Consider the following 23,340-nt stretch of genomic DNA (forward strand, 5'->3'; position numbering starts at 1 on the left):
TAATTTGTACTAACTGAGTAACTGTAAAGTGTTATTTGTTTTTAAATTTGAATCACTCTGAGTACTCTAAGTATTAAGCAGGTTAAATACTTTCAAATGTTTTTTATTCAAGTTTCCTTTTTACATAAAAAGGCAGTACCATAATATTTGTCTTCATTAATATTCTTTCATCATTTCATAGGGAATATTTATGCTTTAAAAAACATTATTTTATTCTTTAAATAATGCATGGAGATAAGAGCATGTTAAGACTGAATTCATGAATATCTCAAATTATTCAAAAACAGAATTCTTGTTATACTTCCTCCCTTTTGAATGTGATACTTCAATAACTCATGATTTCACAGATTCCTCAAATGTCCCATACCAAATGATATTCCTTAGTTATCTCATTTTTAAAGTGATGTTATAATGTTAAACATCCTTAAAATTTGACGCTTTCCAAATTCTACAATTTTTAAATTAAAAATACAGAAATATACATACATACATACATACATATATATATATATATGTATACACACACACACACACACACACACACACACACACACACACATACTAAAAGACCAATTTTTCAGAATAGCTCCAACAGGGTATGAAAGAGGGAGAAAGACTGACTGTTTTACTTTGAACTTCATAATAACTTTAATCAGTAATAGTGTTATATATATATATAAAATAGATTTTTACATAGTACTTACTAAAGCAACTAGCTCTTAATCTTGAGTCTACTGCTAACTACTTAAGTTTTTTAAGTCTTTTAACTTCTGTTTCTCAACTGCATGACCAGAAAAATTTGGAATTAAACTTGATCTCTAAAATCCCCTCAGATATAAAATTCTTTTTTTTAAATATTTTTTAGTTGTAGATGGACCTTATATCTTTAATTTTATTTTTATGTGGTGCTGAGGATCGAACCCAGTGCCTCATGCAGGAGAGGCAAGTGCTCTACCACTGAGCTATAACCCCAGCCCTCAGCTGTAAAATTCTAATGATTTGTTTGAAAACTTGATTTTAAGGAAACTAGATTTTAAGTAAAGACCATTCCTTAGAACTAGGAACCTCAAGGTTATAGTGCTATATACAGAAAAGGTGCTATTAAGTTGGCTGGTTGATTCTGAACAGATTTTAAACAAAAGCACCACATAAAAATCAAATAAAGACACTGTGTCCACCTAAAACTAAAAAATAAATATTTAAAAAAAAAATTATGCATTGTAGTGATAGAATTTCATTAGTAAGGAAATAGCATAATGCCTCATCCAATCCAATAAAATGAAGTAGCATCTATAACAAAGCATAAATAAACGAAGAAATATACTTACTAATATATCTTGGCTAACATGCTGTTTTCCCTTTTCTTCATAGGGTCCTAATATCAATTTCCCAGTAGAAAATAAAGGTGTATCCAAAATTTTATATACTTTCAATCCACCATGTTCCACGAAAAACTGATATGTATCTTGTGGCTTTATAAGATCTAAGAGGAAATAGTAATACAAATATAAAATAATAGTAATGATAATGCTCAATGACAAAAACATGTACACATGTATATTATGTGTACTTCTAGATATAAAACCTGCCTTAGAAAGACAAAAATAATTAAGATCATTGATTTTGTAGCTGGAATGCCAGAAGTCAAATCTTGCACTCCTTAATCATCATAAGCTCTCTCTCTCTGTACCTCAATTTCCTTTTCTGTAAAAATGAATAATGATAGTTAATCTGTATTAAAGAGTTGCTGTGAACATCAAAGAGTTAATGTATGCAAACAATTTAAAACAATGTCTGACACAAAGTGAGTGCTTTGTTACAATTAGCTTAATAGAAATAATGGTATTAATATTATTTCTGTGGTGGCCAAGATGGAAAATAAAATTAAATGAGACACAAGAAAAAACTCAGTATCTTTAAAAAGTTTCACATGGACCAAAATACAAATTTATGATCATCATAATAAATTATTTTCTGCTGCTGCTAATTTTCTACTTGATTGAGGTTTAAATAATGAGATTTTTATTTATCAAGAAAAGGCTACTAGAAGTCAGAGTTTTAACTGTTGCTCACAAATTACTATCTCAATTTCAAAAAGCTCCCTTTTATTTAAAAAACTTCCTTTTTGGACCTGTAATTAATACACTCCTTAATCATCAGTTTCTGACATTATTATTTCTCTGGGAACATTAGTGTTCCCCCAGATGCAGAAAATGTGCATATTTACCAAAGAAAGTGAACTGTTAACAACACAACTTTTCTAACCTACTAGAGAATAGCAATTTTTTTTAAATCAAAGAAATTTAATAACATTCAGGAAACCAGAACATAGGATTACTAAACTTGAATACAAAAGTCAAAAGAGGACCAACTAGGATTATAGAATTTAAAAAGTAGATTAAATTTGTAAACATAGACATAGTTAATGAATTAAAAAAGAGAATAGAGAAACTCCTACAGAAGAAGCACAGCAAAATATAAACTACAGAATGAGAAATCATTGAAAATAAGATGCTTGACTGTTAGAAGGGTATTAAAATGTATCCTAACATTATGCATGACTAAAAAAAAAAAAAACACTTTTTAAATATCAATGTTTTTTACACGAAACACTTTTCTTTTTTTTTAACCTCTGTTGTCAAATAATCTCAATGTAGAAATTCTTTAGCTAAGACATAAAATATCAAATGGAATCTATTTCAGAGCCAAAATTTTAAGTGGAATACAATAATGACCTTACTGGTCTTCTGACTTAAGACAAAGAATCTTCAGTACTAACTGGTACAACTAACAGTTGTTAAGATATTTAAGTATTTCTTACATATAAATATTGCCTGGTTGGTAAAAAGCTAAATTTTCCCTAAACCCCCACCCCACTATAACATGTCCCTTGAAACCTCTTATGGCCTCCCAGAACTAAATGTTTAATACCTGTATAATAGAGTAGGAGGCTTCTAGGATCTTGTGCCAGCCTTCAAGTTAAGGCTAGCATTTGTATGGTGGATTGATGCCCTTGATGGTGATCCTCACAGAAGTTTCACAATCCAGGTACCATTACTGGCATTTGTAGGACCAGAAGACTATCTGTGCCAGGCCAATAATTCCTGCCTGCTCCCACAGTAAGAGTATATCCTGAGATCTGCCAGCTAACATGGTAAAATTCCCCATTTCCCATGAAAAGACCCTACAACCATATGTCCTAGACCCCATGCGAGACAACACTCCTGATGGTAGTGTTAGCACCTGTACTCCAGAGGACAAATGCCTGATAATACATATCCTTGGAGGCTATCTACCATCAATGCCCCCCAAAGTTGTCCTCATATAGGCTACTTATTTGAACTAAAATTTAGTGCTGAAAGAGCGGGCGGGCGGGGGAAGGGGTATGCAGATTGATCATCAAGCCAAGAGTTTCCTCTTTCCTATTGGTAAATTAGATATTTTCTATATCATTTCTGATCTTACCCATGAGAACAATCTCTCTTGTTTCTGGGTCCTTTACTGGTGTTGGCTGCAAAGGATCTCTTAGAGATATATCAACATTTAGTATTAATTTATTCTCTGCAAAAGAAATACCAATGAAATATAAACTAGTTACTTAAAATTAATTCTCAATTATAAAAAAGTACAGTACAAAATATAGCAACAGACAAGTTGCAAACTGTCAGAGACATAACAGACTCTTCCTACTTATAAATGACCACTATAATAAATAAAAATAATAATTAAAAAACCCACAATATTTAAAATAGAAGCAAACACCCTAAACTTCCTATTCGCTATAAGGGACATTATAACATGTCAACTCTTAAATTCTTACATCATCAAAAAGCCAAACAATGTTCTGCATATTTCCTGAGACACTCAATACACTTCAGAAAAAATTCATTAACATGTCTGTTGTAAGCATAGTTTCAGTATGGATAACTTTTAAGATTCATTAGACTGGGGAATTTATACATGAAAAGTAAATTTACTCACGTTTTATTTTTTTTTCTTTCTGGTACTGGAAATTGAACCCAGGGGTGCTTTACCACCAAGCTGCATTTTTTTTTTTTCTTTTTCATTTTGAGACAAGGTTTCACTAAATTATTGAGGTGGGCCTTGAACTTGTGATCCTCCTACCTCAGGCTCCTGAGTCACTGGGATTATAAGCATGTACTAGGGCACCCAGCTCAATGCTTTCAAAATTTGGGAAAAAGTGGACATTAAAAAGTGAATTTTACCTATAGTATTTTGGAGTGAGTTCTTCTCAAAGTACTATGTTATTGAAAATACAATCTAAGCCTGGCACAGTTGCACATGCCTGTAATTCCAGCAGCTTGGGAGGCTGAGGCAGAAGGATTACAAATTCCAATCCAGCCTCAGCAAAAGCAAGGTGCAAAGCAACTCAGTGAGACTCTGTCTCTAAATAAAATACAAAGTAGGGTTGGGGATGTGGCTTAGTAGTCAAGTGCCCTTGAGTTCAATCCCCAGTACCCAATAAACAAAGAAACAAACAAACAAATAAAATCTAAAAGTTACTTTCAGAAATAAGTTCATACTTCTTTCATCATTATCAAGACACATCCTCTTCCTATTAGTTACTTTTTTGACTCTTTCCACGTTTCCTTTTGCCTTTCTTTTAGATGTTACTGTGACTGGGGACAATATTCCACCAATCACAAATTCTCCTGAAATTTAACAACAAAAAAGATAAAATATTATATCTGTAAAAGTAAAAAGTTTGAAACAAAACTCTTTAAATATGGTACATTTCCTTTCAAAGAAACAAAGAGAATATTACTGTTACTAAATTTTAGTAGTTCAAATAATAATCAATTGCACTTGTATCTTTAACATGCTAATCTAGAAGCATTGATAAAATAGGATTGATCATTGTTAATTCCTTGAAATCACAGTTATCAGTAGAGGGTTTAAAACAAAACAAAAAAAGCTGAAGCTAGTGATAAACTATTAGTAGTAAGCCACATATGAGTGCCCTTTGACTTAGCTATATCCATCAAAGGAAGGAAATAACTTTAAGATAACACTATACTTCTTAACCCAACCTCTATCATTTTGTAGAAAACTATGATAAGAAAATGGCTGGTAAGAATAATAATTTTCTCATGTTCTAACAATGCAGATTTTTATACAATTAAAATCCTTGTCAGATAAAACAATACTCTACAAAACCATACACAAAAATACACCTACCAAAAAGAAAAAAAAAAAAATCAGCATCTCTATAGTAATCAGACCAATAAGGATTTGAATCCTTTTTTTATCACATTGGGGGAGAAATGATGATTAAATAAAGTAATGTACATAAGTGGCAGGACAGTGTCTGGCACATATTAATCATAAGTAAGTTATATTTAACCTTCTTATTGTTTTTATTATCAGACACTACAGTGTAAATTAGGTTTTACCTGATGATGTTTCTTGATAATCTATTCGCTCTCCTCGCCAGTATTCCAAAGGTTTTGAACGTATTCTCTTGGTCCGGCGGACATTTGGTGTGTTGGAGGGCAAAACTATAAAAATATGTCAAAAACAAAAATACACATATAAATGTTTAGTTGGATTATATTCAGCAGTGGAAAGATTAATATTACCTTTTAAAAGATGAATGGTTCTAGACAAAAGACAAGAAAAAACTTTTAAGATACATTTGGGTTAATGATTAAAGAGAGTAAAAAATTAGGCCTCTAGATTGGTAAAGACATAAAACTTTAATACCCAGGGTTGACAATGTTATCTAAAAAATGTTAAGTTCCATATATAAATAGTTTGTTGGCTATATTATCAAATTCCTATGTTCTTACCTATTTTTGTTTTATCTATTTTTTTTGCTTAATTCAATTCTGAAAGCAGTAAAAAATCTCCCTCCTAATTATATTGTTTAAATTAAAATTTTCTTGCTTTATCTAGTCATTTTTGTTTATGAATATTAGTTGATAAATTGTTGGTGCACAAATTTATACTTTCTCTGTCCTCTTAAAGTGCTCACTTTATCATTATACGTTCTTCCTTATCACATTTATCAGTTTTATCCTTAACTCCCTACTTTGCCTAATATTAACACTAGACTATTTTCTTTTTGTTCACAGTAATCTTCCTAATTATTTTCAACTTTTTATTTTAAAACCTAAGTATTTTTTAAAAACAGATAGGTTTGTATTATTTAACCAAACTCAATACTTGAGAAAATCAATCCATTCACATTTTTCAGTTAAACAACCTGCTTCCTTTAATTCCCTTCATCTCTATTTATTTACTGATTTATTGATTAATACCAGGAATTCGATGCAGGGGAGCTTAACCACTGAGCTGCATCCCTAGCCCTCCTAGCCCTCTTATATTTTATTTGTTTTTTGAAACAGGATCTCACAAAGTTGCTTAGGGTCTTACTAAGTTGCTGAGGCCCACCTCAAACTTCCAATCCTCCTGCCTCAGGCTCCCAAATAACTGGGATTATAGGCATGCACCACCATGTCCTGCCATCTTATTTATATATATGAGTTACTTTACATCAATGAGTCTTCTTTGTCTTCATTTTCATTAGTTTGATTAAATGACCATTTATTTTCTCCATTCTTTTCTTGGTAACTTTGGTAACTTCAAGGATTTGCTGTGCTTTTTTACTTTAATATTGGTTACCTTCCCATTCCTGATACTCTATGATTATATCAAACTGATAGCCCTGGAACTAGAGTTATAGTTCAATGGTAAAGCACGTGCCCAGCAGGCAAGCTGAGTTCAGTCCTCAGCACTGTCAAACAATAAAAATAAAAATAAAACATATATCCCTTTCAAGCAAGATATCACTGGTAAAAATGATACATTTTATACTACTTTTACTACCCTTTTTTTGCACCTTTCCTCCCCACCATATCATTTCCTCTTTATCATGCCAAGTTTTGTTAAATAACCAGGATTACAAGGTATTACAATATCTCTAAAAATCCTTAGTTAAGCACTTAAAAATTCCCTGACATATTATGTCATATCATGTGGTAGATATATCCTAAGCTAATGGGCAATGGGTCACACACATCCTTTTATAATCTCCTCTTTAAAGTATGGTAGAGACCTGTACTTTAGAGAACGATGACTTTGTTCTAATCAACAACTATATCAAAAGTAGTGGGGTGCCACTCTGTGGTTACATTATTATTTTATCGACATATTGCTTTACATATGGCATAGAAAGCCACTCCATTACACAAACATGAGCTGTTCCATGAATCTTGACTGGTAAGTATCTTCTGGGGAACCGTGGATTTTGAATCCTCACATGAATCTCTTCATGGGTTCACAGTTCTCAACTTTGTCTATTTACCATTCGAGCCACTTAAGAATTAACTGTATAAAAGTGGAAGAAGCTGTGGGGGATGGATATTATCTACTTAGCAATTACAATTTCAGAGAATTTTTAATTTTGATTACACAAAATCAAAAATTGCTACCTACTACAGGCAGAATGAGAAGACTATAAAACCTTATAAATGGGTAACAGACTGACTCAGTGGCCTATGATGACTTACTATAAAACTCATGAGAACTAAATGTGTGATTTCAATTTATCTACAAAAGAAATCCAAATAGTATTATTATTTCCCCTGCTTACAAAAAATTAAGCTATATTTAGAAACAAACTTAATTCTAGTTTTCTTTAATGGAAGTATTACAAGATAAAATTATTTTACTTAATTTGTGATGTGTTTTCTTCTCTGGTGACACTTTAGTTCTTTTCAGTTTTGAGTCATCTGAAAAATGCAAAAGATAGCATTATGAGCAATGGTTCTTAATTCCGTGTTGATAAAGTATGTCATTTTGCCAACTCCAGTGAAAATATTTTAAATACTGCCCTAATAATACATTTCATAACATTTTGCTTTTATTACAAAGAAATAAAAACTAAGGAAAAACAGCGCTTCCATGAACACATCTTGAAAGTGTAACATTTAAAAATAACAAAAACCAGGGCTGGATTGTGGCTCAGCAGTAGAGTGCTTGTCTGGTATGTGTGAGGCACTGGGTTCAATCCTTAGCACCATATTAAGAAAAATCAATCAAGGAACCATCCACCATCAAGACATAACAATTATCAACTTGTATGCACCAAACAATGGTGCTGCAACATTCATAAAACAAACTCTCCTCGAGTTCAAGAGTCAAACAGACCACAACACAATAATTATGGGGGACTTCAACACACCACTCTCGCCATTGGACACATCCTCTAGACAAAAGCTGAATAAAGAAATTATAAAACTCAATAACGCAATTAATAACCTAGACTTAACTGACATATATAGTATATCAACAATCATCAAGTGGATACACGTTCTCAGCAGCACATGGATCCTACTCAAAGATAGACCATATGTTATGCCATAGGGCGACTCTCAGTAAATATAAAGGTATGGAGATAATACCATGCACCATATCTGACCATAATGGAATGAAACTGGAAATCAATGATAAAAGAAGGAAGGAAAAATCCTGCATCACCTGGAAAATGAACAATATGTTACTGAATGATCAGTGGGTTACAGAAGACATAAAGGAGGAAATAAAAAAATTCTTAGAGATAAACGACAATACAGACACAACATACCAGAATCTATGGGACACAATGAAAGCAGTTTTAAGAGGGAAATTAATTTCTTGGAGTTCATTCCTCAAAAAAAGAAAAAACCAACAAATAAATGAACTCACACTACATCTTAAAACCCTAGAAAAGGAAGAGCAAAACAACAGCAAACAGTAGGAGACAAGAAATAATTAAAATCAGAGCGGAAATCAACGAAATTGAAACAAAAAAAAACCATTCAAAAAATTGATAAAACTAAAAGTTGGTTCTTTGAAAAAATAAATAAGATTGACAGACTCTTAGCCATGCTATTGGATAGAGAACTCAAATTACTAGCATACAAGATGAAAAAGGCAATATTACAACAGACACTACAGAAATACAGAAGATAATTAGAAAGTATTTTGAAACCCTATATTCCAATAAAATAGAAGATAGTGAAGATATTGATAAATTTTTTAAGTCATATGATCTGCCCAGATTGAGTCAGGAAGACACACACAATTTAAACAGACCAATAACAAAGGAAGAAATAGAAGAAGCCATCAAAAGACTACCAACCAAAAAAAGCCCTGGACCGGATGGGTGTATACAGTGGAGTTTTACAAAACCTTCAAAGAAGAATTAATACCAATACTTTTCAAGCTATTTCAAGAAATAGAAAAGGAAGGAGATCTTCCAAATTCATTCTATGACACCAACATCACCCTGATCCTGAAACCAGACAAAGACACTTCAAAGAAAGAAAACTACAGACCAATATCTCTAATGAACTTAGATGCAAAAATTCTCAACAAAATCCTGGTGAATCGAATACAAAAGCATATCAAAAAAATTGTGCACCATGACCAAGTAGGATTCATCCCTGGGATGCAAGGCTGGTTCAATATACGGAAATCAATAAATGTTATTCACCACATCAATAGACTTAAAGATAAGAACCATATGATCATCTCAATAGATGCGGAAAAAGCATTTGACAAAGTACAGCATCCCTTTATGATCAAAACACTAGAAAAACTAGGGATAACAGGAACTTACCTCAACATTGTAAAAGCTATATATGCTAAGCCTCAGGCTAGCATCAATCTAAATGGAGAAAAACTGAAGGCATTCCCTCTAAAATCTGGAACTAGAAAAGGATGCCCTCTCTCACCACTTCTATTCAATTTAGTTCTTGAAATACTAGCCAGAGCAATTAGACAGACAAAAGAACTTAAAGGCATAAAAATAGAAAAAGAAGAACTTAAATTATCACTATTTGCGGATATATGATAATATATCTAACAGACCCAAAAGAGTCTACAAAGAAACTGCTAGAGTTAATAAATGAATTCAGCAAAGTGGCAGGATATAAAATCAACACGCATAAATCAAAGGCATTCCTGTATATCAGCAACAAAACTCCTGAAATGGAAATGAGGAAAACCACTCCATTCACAATATCCTCAAAAAAAAAAAAAAAATAAGATACTTGGGAATCAACCTAACAAAAGAGGTGAAATATTTATACAATGAAAACTACAGAACCCTAAAGAGAGAGATAGAAGAAGATCTTAGAAGATGGAAAAATATACCCTGTTCATGGATAGGCAGAACTAACATCATCAAAATGGCGATATTACCCAAAGTTCTCTACAGGTTTAATGCGATGCCAATCAAAATCCCAATGGCATTTCTTGTAGAAATTGATAAAGCAATCGTGAAATTCATATGGAAAAACAAAAGACCCAGAATAGCAAAAGCAATTCTAAGCAGGAGGTATAGCGATACCAGATTTCAAACTGTACTACAGAGCAATAGTAACAAAAACAGCATGGTACTGGTACCAAAACAGGCAGGTGGACCAATGGTACAGAATAGAGGACACAGAGACCAATCCACAAAATTACAACTTTCTTATATTTGATAAAGGGGCTTAAAAGCATGCAATGGAGGAAGGATAGCATCTTCAACAAATGGTGCTGGGAAAACTGGAAATCCATATGCAACAAAATGAAACTGAATCCCCTTCTCTCGCCATGCACAAAAGTTAACTCAAAATGGATCAAGGAGCTTGATATCAAATCAGAGACTCTGCGTCTGATAAAAGAAAAAGTTGGCTCCGATCTACATATTGTGGGGTCGGGCTCCAAATTCCTTAATATGACGCCCATAGCCCAAGAGTTAATAACAAGAATAAACAAATGGGACTTTAAAACTAAAAAGTTTTTTCTCAGCAAGAGAAACAATAAGATAAGTAAATAGGGAGCCAACATCCTGGGAACAAATCTTTACTCCTCACACTTCAGATAGAGCCCTAATTTCCAGAATATACAAAGAACTCAAAAAATTAAACAATAAGATAACAAATAACCCAATCAACAAATGGGCCAAGGACCTGAACAGACACTTCTCAGAGGGGGACATACAATCAATCAATAAGTACATAAAAAAATGCTCACCATCTCTAGCAGTCAGAGAAATGCAAATCAAAATCACCCTAAGACACCATCTTACTCCAGTAAGATTGGTAGCCATTATGAAGTCAAACAACAATAAGTGCTGGCGAGGATGTGGGGAAAAGGGTACACTTATACATTGCTGGTGGGACTGCAAATTGGTGCGGCCAATATGGAAAGCAGTATGGAGATTCCTGGGAAAGCTGGGAATGGAACCACCATTTGACCCAGCTATCGCCCTTCTCGGACTATTCCCTGAAGACCTTAAAAGAGCGTCCTACTATAGGGATACTGCCACATCAATGATCATAGTAGTACAATTCACAATAGCTAGACTGTGGAACCAACCTAGATGCTCTTCAAAAGATGAATGGATTAAAAAAATGTGGCATTTATACACAATGGAGTATTACGCAGCACTAAAAAATGACAAAATCATGGAATTTGCAGGGAAATGGATGGCATTAGAGCAGATTATGCTAAGTGAAGCTAGCCAATCCTTAAAAAACAAATGCCAAATGTCTTCTTTGATTTAAGGAGAGCAACTAAGAACTGAGCAGGGAGGAAGAGCATGAGGAAAAGATTAACATTAAACAGAGGCGAGTGGTGGGAGGGAAAGGGAGAGAGAAGGGAAATTGCATAGAAATGGAAGGAAACCCTCAAAGTTATACGAAATCACATATAAGAGGTTGTGAGTGGAAAGGGGGGGGGGGGAGGGAGAGAACTGAACCACAACAGATTAGGTAGAGAGGGAAGATGGGAGGGGAGGGGGGATAGTAGGGGATAGGAAAGGCAGCAGAATACAACAGTCACTAATATGGCATTATGTAAAAATGTGAATGTGTAACTGATGTGATTCTGCAATTTGTATTTGGGGTAAAAATGGGAGTTCATAACCTACTTGAATCAAATGTATGAAAGATGATATGTCATGAGCTTTGTAATGTTTTGAACAACCAATAAAAAAAAAAAAGAAAAATCAATCAATCAATCAATTAATTAAAGGTTAAAACAAACAAACAAACAAACAAACAAAACCCAACCAAACAAGTTTTCCATCGCTAATGGACACAGGGAATAAGCCATTGGTGGATAAAAATGCAGGTCATGATAATGAATTCATAATATGCTAATTATGTCATCTATGACTTATTGGCAACTTTCTCTTTAAAATTCTAAAACAGTACAAATGTCCTCAATTTACCAGTGTGTCAAAGAACTCTGGGGTTCTCAATTTTACGTATGATAAACAGCATTAAAGATAGTTATGATAAACAGCACTAAAGATAGTTATTATCAATTCTTTCCCTTCCCATGCATAAAGTTATTGATGGACCTTTATTTTATTTACTTATTTATGTGTGGTGCTGAGAATTGAACGCAGTGCCTCACACATGCTACGCAACCATTCTTCCACTGAGCCACAACCCCATTCCCCAACTATTCTTTATCAACAAGCAAAGACTCATTTCTTTCTTGAACCTCTATTTTATTTAAGACTTGTATGAGTAATAGAATGCAAAAGTAAATGATTTTCTAGGACTTTAAAAGCTAAGGCCTTATACAACATAGTGGTTCCCGTAGGGATCTCACATTGAGGGAAGAATAACATTATATGAAGATTGACTACCAAAGGTTGCCATGCTGTGAGGAAATCTAAGATGGCCATGTTAAAGAAAAGAGATGGCAGGCTTCACCATTCCAGCCATTCTATCTGGATACCAAATACAGAAGTGAGGAAGTCATCTTAGAGATTCAGCCCAAGTGAACTTTCAGATGACTCCAGTTCAGCAGCTTACATCTAACTATAAAATTGTGAAAGCACTATTGGGCTAAGACTCAGACTCTAGGAACCAGATTCAGGATCACCACAGGTAGAAAATGATATGAGGTGCTGTTGGTATAGTAAACATGCTTTAAGAGGTTTCAGCAGCCTTTATCCTCTAGCTCCTGGACCCAGGTGGAGAAGTTTGGAATGTGATCTCCTTGTGACACCACGGGTCATTAATGAATGCCCCCCACCAAGGTACACGTTAGCTGGTCAGGTCCCACAGAGAGAACACAGATTTTAAAAGGCACTTTTGGCCTCTCCCTTTGACCAATTATGAGTTCACCAGGACTGGTAACACAAAGAGCCTATATATTTTTTAAAAGGCTGATGGAAGGACTCAAGAGGCTGAAGGCTGGGGCTGGAGGTTGCTGCCGCCCCCAAATAAAGCATACTTATAGCCCAATTGTGCCTTGCATCTTCTTCACCTGCTAGGATTCTGCATTTGTTTCCCAGGGTCTAAGCCTCAGTCCAACAGCACCTAACTAATTGTCTAGCTAAACCAAGAAAATTCACAGAACCACATAGAAGAAACCAATAGTTGTAATAAAACACTAAGTTTTGGGAGTGTTTTATTATGAAGCAATATGTAACTGGAACACTACAAGTCCATGAACCACTTCTGTTGTATGTAATATATATTTTCCTATGAAGTAGAAATAAGAACATATTCTCAAATGAGATGATGAAAGCAAAGTTACAAATGACTGAAGTAAAAACTTTATAAAACTGCTGATTAGGAAGAAAATTCAGTGATCATAAAATTGAATTTCCTATCTAAAGTAGGCAAATTTTTCTGCAGAGATTAAAAGTAGATGAGTGGTTACCTAGCCTGGGAAAAGGGATGGAAGATGGCTGCTAAGTAGAGTGTTTCTTTCAGCAGGTAAAAGAAAAAAAAAAAAAGTATTCTAAAACTGTGGTGCTAGGTGCACATCATTGATTTGTACACTATATGTGGGTTAATTGATTATGTGTAAAATCTATCTCAATAAAAAGCTATTATCCACCCACCCCCCATCAAATTTCTCAAGCAATCCCCAGTACAACAAATAGAGGTTTTATGTTTGTTGAAAACTTCTCAAAGCAATTGGTCTTTGGAGGCAGCTAGTAAGGTCAAAAAAGGATCCAAGCAAATAAATAAATGTACTGAGGATAATGGGAGTTTGTTGTCTTGCCATTTGAGAAGGGGTTTATAAAAAACAAAAAAAAGGGGAGGGATGAGGGTGTGGCTCAGTGGTAGAGCACTTGCCTAGCATGTGTGAGGCACTGCTTTATTTTTCCATTCTCAACATCTAACAAATCAAAATTTTGCTATCTCCTTACTATTATCTGCCATATTGCCCCTCCAGAAAGTGAAGTCTAAGGAGGACATATTTTCCTAGTTTTATCTACTGTCACACTTCTAGCCCCTAACAGAATATATAATAAGTATTCCATAATACTCCACAAATATTTAAGAATTTCATAACTATTCAAAGTATATTTTAAAAATATATCCACATATATTATCAATAAAATAATGATACAATTTTTAAAGTATCTATAGAAAAACTGTAAAAAACTAAGCATACTGAGTGGTGTGGTGGTACACACCTGTAATCCCAGCAGCACAAGAGGCTAAGACAGAAGATCTTGAATTCAAAGCCAGCCTCAGCAATTTAGTGTAGCCCTGTCTCAAAATAAAACGCAAAAAATGCTGGGGATGTGGCTCATTGGTTAAGAGCCCCTAAGTTCAATCCCTGGTACTAAAAATTAAAAAAACAAACAACAACAACAAAAAAACATACACTTACGAACACAAAAAAGTCTAAATAAATTCAAAAAATAAATAATACAAGCCAAGGTTTCCAGAATAGTGAAATAAAACTGGAAAATATAAACAAAAGAACAAAACAAAACTTAGAATAATACCAACACTGAGAATAATAGGCAGTATATGCCAGATAAATCAACCTATAGAACTGGAATTTATATCACCATTTTTCAGCTAAGGAAAATGAAGTTTAAAACACTGTTATTTTGAAATTTTTCATTTCAAGATAACACAGCTGGTAAAAAATAATAAAGGGTTTAATCCCAGGTCTCTACACAAATATCTTGACTATTTAAATAACACATTGGTCAAAGGAAAATCATCATGGTAAATTAAGAGTATATCACACTACATAGCAACACATATAAAATGAAGCCAAAGTTATACAAGTATAGTCATTGTTTCTTCTTTACCAAATAAAAAGTAAAAGAAACACAAAGTATTCAAGTTAAAAGAGAGAGAGAGAAAAGAAACATATATGTATGTGTATATATATATACACACATACATACACACACACACACATACACACATACATATAAATAAAATGGTGGGGGGGGGTTAAAAAGTAAAAAGAATTGAGAAAGAAAAAAACATACCAAAACATTATATTCTCTATGAACATGAAAAAATTTATAAACCTCTCTACTAAGAGGCATTTAAGGAAGCAATGTGGTGGGCTAGAGGAAGGCCGCATTTCTTATCAACCTGTATACCAAGATTCAAGTTAAGAACACTTCTTTGTGAGAACTCTGCAGTGGCCCCATCCTGGGAGTGCATCAACTTGGTCTATGCAGACCAAACTCCAGCTGACAGTACTTTTCATTCCATTCTACTTCATACTGCTAAGAAGGGAAGCTGAGAATTTTTGAACTCCACTGGCAACTTAGTGAGCAATACAGAAAGAAGAACTTCATGAAGAAGAAATGAAAGATAAAACTGAAAACCACCAGAGGGAGGAACTACACTCAAAGAATCATCAATAAAAGGAGAATCAAATTCAATTTAAAAATCAGATAAATCAAAATACCAGGGAATAAAAATCATTTCTGAATAATAACACTGAAGATAAATAACCTAAACTCATCAATCAAAAGACATAAACTGGTAGATTGGATTAAGAAATAAGGGGCTGGGGATGTGGCTCAAGCGGTAGTGCGCTCGCCTAGCATGCGTGCGGCCCGGGTTCAATCCTCAGCACCACATACAAACAATGATGTTGTGTCCGCCGAAAACTAAAAAAAAATAAATAAATATAAAAAAAAAAAGAAAAAAAAGAAATAAGATCCTTTGCATCATCAATCAATTAATAAATTAATAAACTAATGAAAATAAAAGAAATCGAAACAAGATGCAACAATATGCTGTTACCAAGAGACTCATCTCATAGGCAAAGACATCCATAGGCTGAAAGTGAAAGTATGAAAAAAACCATACTATTCACATGGATCTCATAAATAACCAGGGATTACTATTCTCATATTATATAAAGCAGACTTCAAGCCAAAATTAATCAGAATAAAGAAGATCATTTCATACTGTTTCAGGGAATCATAAAACAAGAAATAACAATCATAAATATTTATGCCCCAAACAATGGAGCATCTGTGTACATCAAACAAACCCTTCTCAACATTAAGAATCAAATAGATCAGAAAAGAATAATACCAGGTGACTTTAAAACACCTTTTCACCACTCGATAGACTGTTCAAACAAAAACTAAGTAAAAATTATATGGAATTTAAAAATACAATTAATAATTCACATTTAATAGATATCTATTGAATATTTCATTCATTAACGACTGAATTTGAATATATTTTGTTCACAATAGCACATGGAACATTTTCTAAAATAGATCTTATATTAAGCACAAAGGAAGTCTTAGCAAATAAAAAAAAAAAATAGAGATAATACCTTGCATTTTAGTAGATCATAATGGAATGAAATTACAAATCCATAAGATAAAAAACAAAAATCACTCCAAAACCTGGAGACTAAATAAGACACTCTTAAATGGACGTCAGGGTGGAAAAAAAAAAAAACTTAAGAGGTAAATGAGAACAATGATACAACATCAAAATCTCTGAAAACAATGAAGGCAGTTCTAAAAGGACAGTTCATACCATGGAGCTCACATATTAAAAGAATAGAAAGATACCAAATAAATAATCTAATGTTATATCTCAAGGCTCTAAAAAAGAAGAATAAATCAAAACCAAAAGCAGTAGAATATAGGAAATAAATAAAACCAGAATGAAATTGAGATACAAAAACTTTAAAAATTTTTTAAACAGTTGGTTATTTGAAAAAATAAATAAAATTTGATAAACCCTTAGCCAAACTATCTAAAAGAAAGGGAAAAACTCAAGCTAATAAAACCCATGATGAAAAAGAAAATATTGCCACAAACACTACTCAAATACTGAGGATTATCAGAAAGTATTTTGAAATTTATATTCCAATAAAGAAGAAAATCTTGACATCAACAAATTCCTGGAGTCATATGACCTATACAATTTGAACCGAGAAGGTATAGAAACTTTAAGCATTTCAATTTCAAGTAATGAAACTGAAGAAGCCTCCATGTGCTGACAGAAAATCACTCAGAGACCTCTGACACTGAACCAGGTCCCCTCTCAGCTTCCTCTTTGTCCAGGTTTCTGAAGCTGGATAAGGTGATCATTGATTTAAAAAGGAGAAAATCTCAAAAAAAAAAAAAAAAAAGAAAGAGAAAGAAATTAAAGAAGCCATCAAAGCCTACCAAAAAAAGAAAAGTACAGGACTGGATGGGTTCTCAGCCAAGTTCTACCAGACCTAAAACCAATCCTCCTCAAATTATTCCATGAAATAGAAAAGGAGAGAAATCTTCTAAACTCATTCTATAAAACCAATATCATCCTGATACCAAAGCTAGACAAAGACAAATCAAGGGAAAAAAAACTTTAGACCAATATCCTTCATGAACACAGATGCAAAAATTGTCAATAAAACAGTAACAAATCTCATACAAAAACACATCAAAAAGACAGTACACCATGATCAAATAGGTTTCATCCTAGGGATGAAAGATAGGCTCAACATTCCGAAATTGATAAAGTTGATTCACTATAAAGTTGATTCACTATAAAAAAAGACTTAAATGCAAGAATGACATGACTATATCAAAGATGCAGAAAAAGCATGATAAAATACAGCACCCATTCATGTTTAAAACACCAGAAAAACTAGGGATAGAAGGAACCTCCCTCAACATCATAAAAGCTATATAAAACCCAAGGCTAACATCATTGTGAATAAAGAAAAACTGAAAGCATTCATTCTAAAAACAGGAATAAGACAGGGATGCCCTCCTTCTTCTACCATTTCTATTCAGCATGGTCCTTGAAACTCTAGCCAGAGCAATTAGGCAAAAGAAAAAATTAAAGGGATGCAAATAGGAAAAGTAGAGCTCAAACTGTTTACCAACAACATAATCCTATATTTAGAAGACCGAAAACACTCCAGCAAAACTGTTGTAGAACACATTAATGAATTCAGTAAAGTAGCAGTACATAAAATAAATACCCCTAAATCAATCATATTGCTAAACTCCAATGATAAATCAGCTGAAAAAAGAAATTAGGAAAACTATTCCATTCAAAATAGCCTCAAAAAATAAAATACTCGGGAAGACCAATGGAACATGAAAACAGAGAGACAAACACACATAAGTACATCCATCTCAAATTAGACAAGTTGCCAACAATGTACATTGGAGAAAAGATAGCCTCTTAAACAAATGGTGCTAGGAAAACTGGAAATTCATATGTAGAAAAATAAAATTTAACCCCCCCCTCACCCTGCACAAAACTTAACTCAAAATGGATCAAAGACCCACAATTAGCACAATTCACAATAGCTAAGCTGGTAAATGAATGAATGTGAAGATTGTCATGCTTAAATAAAATAAGCCAATTCCAAAAAACCAAAAGTCAAATGTTTTCTCTAATATGTGGAAGCTAACCCACAATAAGGCGGGGGGGTGGTGATAGAAGTTCTGTGGAATAGACGAAGGGGAATGAAGGGTAGTGAGAGAAGTGAGGGAAGATAGGAAAAGGAATGACAGTGGAATGAATCTGACATAACCCTCCTATGTATATATATATGAATATATCACAGTAAATCTCGTGGTGTAAATCCACTAGAAAGTAATTTAAAAAAATAAATATGGTAAATGGCAGAAAGATCAATGGAGACGGGAAGCAGGAGGTGGCAAAGAGGGAAGGGGAAAAAGTGTAATGGGGTCTGAACTAGATCAAAATATATTCTATGCTTATACGATTATGTCCAAATGGATTCTACTGTCATGTATAACTAAAAAGAACCAATTTTTAAAAATAAAGTATTTAAAAAACCTATATGAAAAATTTCAGAACTATTCAAAAAAGAGGAAAACAGTATGAACCTCAAACACCCATCACCCAGCTTCAGCAACCACCAATAGATAATTAATTTTGCGTCACGTGTCCCCTTATCAACAATGGAGTAGATACCTTACATGCCAACATTTTATTAGCCCTACTTATAAGAAAGAACTTAAAATGCCAAAATTTTATTAGCCTCTTACAAATCTCTAAATATATTGTACGTCTCTAAGGAGTAGATACTCAATACATATTTCTCATCAGTACAAGTTTAACTAAATAAAACACATCATATCTTATAATATATATATATAATTCCATAAAAATCAATACAGTAGAAATAAACAATAACCTACCTAACCTTTCCTGAACTTCTTCATCACACACATCAGAATTATTCTTCCCAAACATTAAATAGTTCTTGATCCTGGATGGTCCACTTAAGAAAAAATAAATAAACCATAAAAATCCATGTTTTTATAATACATATATTTAATGTATTTAAGCTTACTTATCATTTTTCTCCTAAAACTGCCATAACTGTTTTTCATAACCTTTTAAGCTTATCAGCCTATAACAAAATTAAGTTTCGAGGTAACTGGTTACATAGCAATGGGTACCTAATATAAATAAGTAAAACATATTAATCTTAGAATACATGCATACCTTTCTTCCAAAACTGAAGTTTTACACTTTCCAGAATCCAAATTAGACTCTGTTGGTGTCTTGCAAGTATGGTCACTGGTCTGAGACTTTAAACGAACATTTTGTGCAGTTGTAACACCACATTGATCCTTGGAGCGCCCTGTAGTTCTACAACAATGAAGTTTAAAACTGTTCATACATCTTCAAAAAATATTTCTATCAGAAACAATATATAGTGGGTATATAAACAATGTAATGTTGGCTATAACAAATATCAGCTCACCACGTTCAGGCCCTAAGACCTACAACTGGCTCAGGTAAAAAACTGATTCTAGAACCTATGAAGATTTCCAATTCGAAAAATTCCAGTGAGAGAACTAGTACAAACCTGGTCTAACTAGGATGGGAGCAAATGACAGAAGGACATGAGAAGATATTACCTATACGTAGCTTATAATGTATATTCTAGAATTAGTCTAACATCAGTTTACTGGAGAAACCATAAGCAACTTAAGTAATTTTCTTTGATACACTAGGTCAGCAGTAGGGTCCTCAGAGGGACAAAGCTCATGTCATTGGTAGCTTCCAGCTGATCAATTTACCCCAAATATATGCAAACAACTCTATTCCTTTTGAAATTTTATTTCTGGAGTCCTACCATCAAAGTCAAAAAAAATAAATGCAACTGTAAGAGAATACTATGAACAACTATATACCAACAAGAACTTTGATGAAACCAAATCTAGCAAGATTTCTTTAAAAAAATAATCTGAAGAAATTAATTTCTTTAAAATTTTAATCTTTAAAAAATAATCTGAAGAAATTAAACTTGGGAATATATATGGGATCTTTTTTATATACACTAATGACATACTCAAAATATATTTTAGGCCATTCTAATCATTTATTTCCCCCATTTAACCTCCAGTGCCTTGCTGTTTCTTTCTTTCCTTTTTTTTTTTTTTAATGTGGTGCTGAGGATCAAACCTAGTGCCTCACACATGCTAGGCAAATGCTCTACCTCTGAGCCACAATCCTAGCCCCACCTTGCTGTTTCTAATATTGTATGCATTAAATATTTGTTGAATGCATGCTACAGCAAAAAGCAAGAATTTATAAAAACAGAATTAGCTCAACAGAATTTATTAAAAATCATTTAGTACTTAGTAGGTACTCCAAAAATGTTAACTATTATATTAAAAGGAAAAATACTGACATGTTTCAAACTGACATCACATTCATCTTACTTTAAAAGGTAAAAAAACAAAACAAAACAAAATACTATGTACTTCAAAGTGATTAAGACAATAAATTTCATTGTGCATCTTTTGCAATTTTTTTTAAAAAAGGTAGCAACTCAGGCAAAAATAATAATTCATTCGATCTAACATTCACAATCCTATGTGCTATTATTATTACCTATATTAATATGAGGAAACAAGATCAGATTACTACCTTTGCTCTGCTAAAGGCAGAGCCTAGATTTAATACCAGATCTGTCAGAGTATAGAGTCCTTTAGGTTGATAAGCTCTTTCTATAAATGGGTAAATAACATAGACAAAATATTAAATGTGGAACAACAATATTGTAAACATAACAGACATTACCCAGAACAATCAAGACTTTTCTTCTCAGCCAGGTCAGCTTTGTCACTTTCTGATGGCTCATTCTGGGAACAACTGGGAAGTTTTTCATAGTTGCTAATATGCTCAGAACCTTTAACATTTAAAAATTTCTGTACTCTTGAGCTGCCTTGCATAGCTGTCTTCTGCTTTTTTAATGGAATGATTTTTTTCCCAGTATTCTTAGACGGCTGATTTGTTTTCTTAGCAGATTTTTGTCTAGGGTTGTGATACAATGATAATTCATTTTTTATTGAAGAATTACTATGAACAGGACCTGAAAGATTCAATGAAAATTTAAAGTTATCATGTTTGTCCAGATGATTTGGCTCACTAAAATGCCAATGTCATTCATATTTATATATAAACACATACACACAGACTAGTCTCAGGGTAAATTTGTTTCCACATTAAATTCTTTAAAAATTCTTTTTTTAAATTTTTTTTTATTAGTTGCTCAAAACATTACAATGATCTTGACATATCATACATTTGATTCAAATGGGGTATGAATTCTTTTTTTTTTCCACGTGTACAGCTTGCAGTATCACATTGGTTTTACAGCCACGTATATACATACGGCCATATTAGTGTCTATTGTATTCTGCTACCCTTCCTATTCCCCCCTTTAAAAATTCTTTAAATTCAATTTAGAAAGACATGCACCAGATCCTTTAAATGCATCACAAGCTTACCAAATAACCTTTCTCTCTGTATTTACCTTGTACTCTCTGATAATCCTTAAGATTCTGGTATTTCCCAAGATTCCACCTATAACTTTTTACTCTATGTACTTTCTTTGGGGGACCTATCTACCCATAGCTTGAATTGATACCTATATGATGACACCATTAATATACATCTACCACTCATCCTTAAATCTTTTTCTCATTTTATTCCTATATTTATGATAAGTATAACTATACAGATGCCTAAATAAAAAATCAGAGTCATCTTGCCCTTACCCACAATCAATCCCTAAAACCCATCAGTCCTACTCCTTTTTATTTTTTTCCATTTTTTAAAAATCAGTGCATTATAGTTATACATAATGATGGGATGTGTTGTTACAAGTGCTGCTCCATAGTTCTCAAATGTGCTTCTTTCATGCTGTCCTGCCTGTCATTAGCAGAGCCCTTGCCCTTTCATTTCTAGATTAATAAAACAGTTCATTAACAGTTTTTCCGTTTTGTAAACTTATTATTCAACCCAATCTTTATATTGATTTTAAATTATTTTTGGAAAACATAAATAGGATTGTTATAACCCTGTTTAAAATCCTTTAGTAAGAGGCTGTGCATGGTGGCACACACCTATAGCCTCAGCCTCTCAAGAGGATCACTTAAGCTCATGAGTTGTAGATCAGCCTACGCAACAAAGGGACAACCTGTCTCAAAGAAACAAAATGTAAAATCTTACAGTGAGTATCTACAGCTTCAGGATTAAGTCTAAATACTTTAACATCAATTTATTTCTAAATCTAGATTGTTTATTTCATAAGCTACAACTCTCAACCACGTCCTTTCAAACAAATAACACCAGCAGTACAGAAATATCTGTAGTTTCTCTAAAGTATTTGTTCTTAAAATGTGGTCTTTATATCATCTGGGAATTTGTCTGAAATGCAAATTCTCATGCTCTAGCTTCAATCAACACAAATCAACTTGCAAAGCAGGGCCCAGAAATGTTTTAATAAGCCTTTTAGATTATTCTGAGACACACTAAACAAACAAACAAACAAACAAACAAGTCAAGCCCTCAGCTCCAGATCCCTGCACAAGCTATGTCTGTTCAAAAATGACATCCTTCCTTCTCACACCATCCAACTAGCTGACTTCTAATTCATCCTTCAGGAAGCTTTCACTAATTCCCAAGTCTTTGTATAACTATCTCTTAATCATTTGATAATATTTATTACATATCTGACTGTTTACTTATCTCTATCCCTCTCCTCCACAGACTGATAATTCCCGGAGATCAAGGAATTGACTATATTTTA

General features: G+C 33.2%; 1 protein-coding gene across 4 annotated transcripts in view; it reads right to left on the reverse strand.

Moving 5' to 3' along the window:
• The window catches only part of Cenpc (centromere protein C), a 64,625-nt gene that overhangs the window by 6,841 nt on the left and 34,444 nt on the right, over window positions 1–23,340 (reverse strand). For 3 of the 4 annotated variants that reach the window (XR_013092204.2, XM_076865318.2, XM_076865320.2), the window contains 8 exons: window positions 21,327–21,618; window positions 19,740–19,886; window positions 19,430–19,512; window positions 7,695–7,754; window positions 5,415–5,519; window positions 4,545–4,673; window positions 3,466–3,561; window positions 1,329–1,483 (listed from right to left, as the gene is read on the reverse strand). Coding sequence is in view for 3 of the 4 variants with exons in the window: in XM_076865318.2 (XP_076721433.2) it covers window positions 1,329–1,483; window positions 3,466–3,561; window positions 4,545–4,673; window positions 5,415–5,519; window positions 7,695–7,754; window positions 19,430–19,512; window positions 19,740–19,886; window positions 21,327–21,618 (1,067 nt within the window). In the remaining variant the exon portion in view is untranslated. Of the gene's footprint in view, window positions 1–1,328; window positions 1,484–3,465; window positions 3,562–4,524; window positions 4,674–5,414; window positions 5,520–7,694; window positions 7,755–19,429; window positions 19,513–19,739; window positions 19,887–21,326; window positions 21,619–23,340 lie in introns of those variants that run through there. The other variant, XM_076865319.2, reaches the window with a different exon arrangement.

Source organism: Callospermophilus lateralis, chromosome 8 (assembly GCF_048772815.1).
Source record: "Callospermophilus lateralis isolate mCalLat2 chromosome 8, mCalLat2.hap1, whole genome shotgun sequence".
Classification (NCBI taxonomy): Eukaryota; Metazoa; Chordata; class Mammalia; order Rodentia; family Sciuridae; genus Callospermophilus; species Callospermophilus lateralis.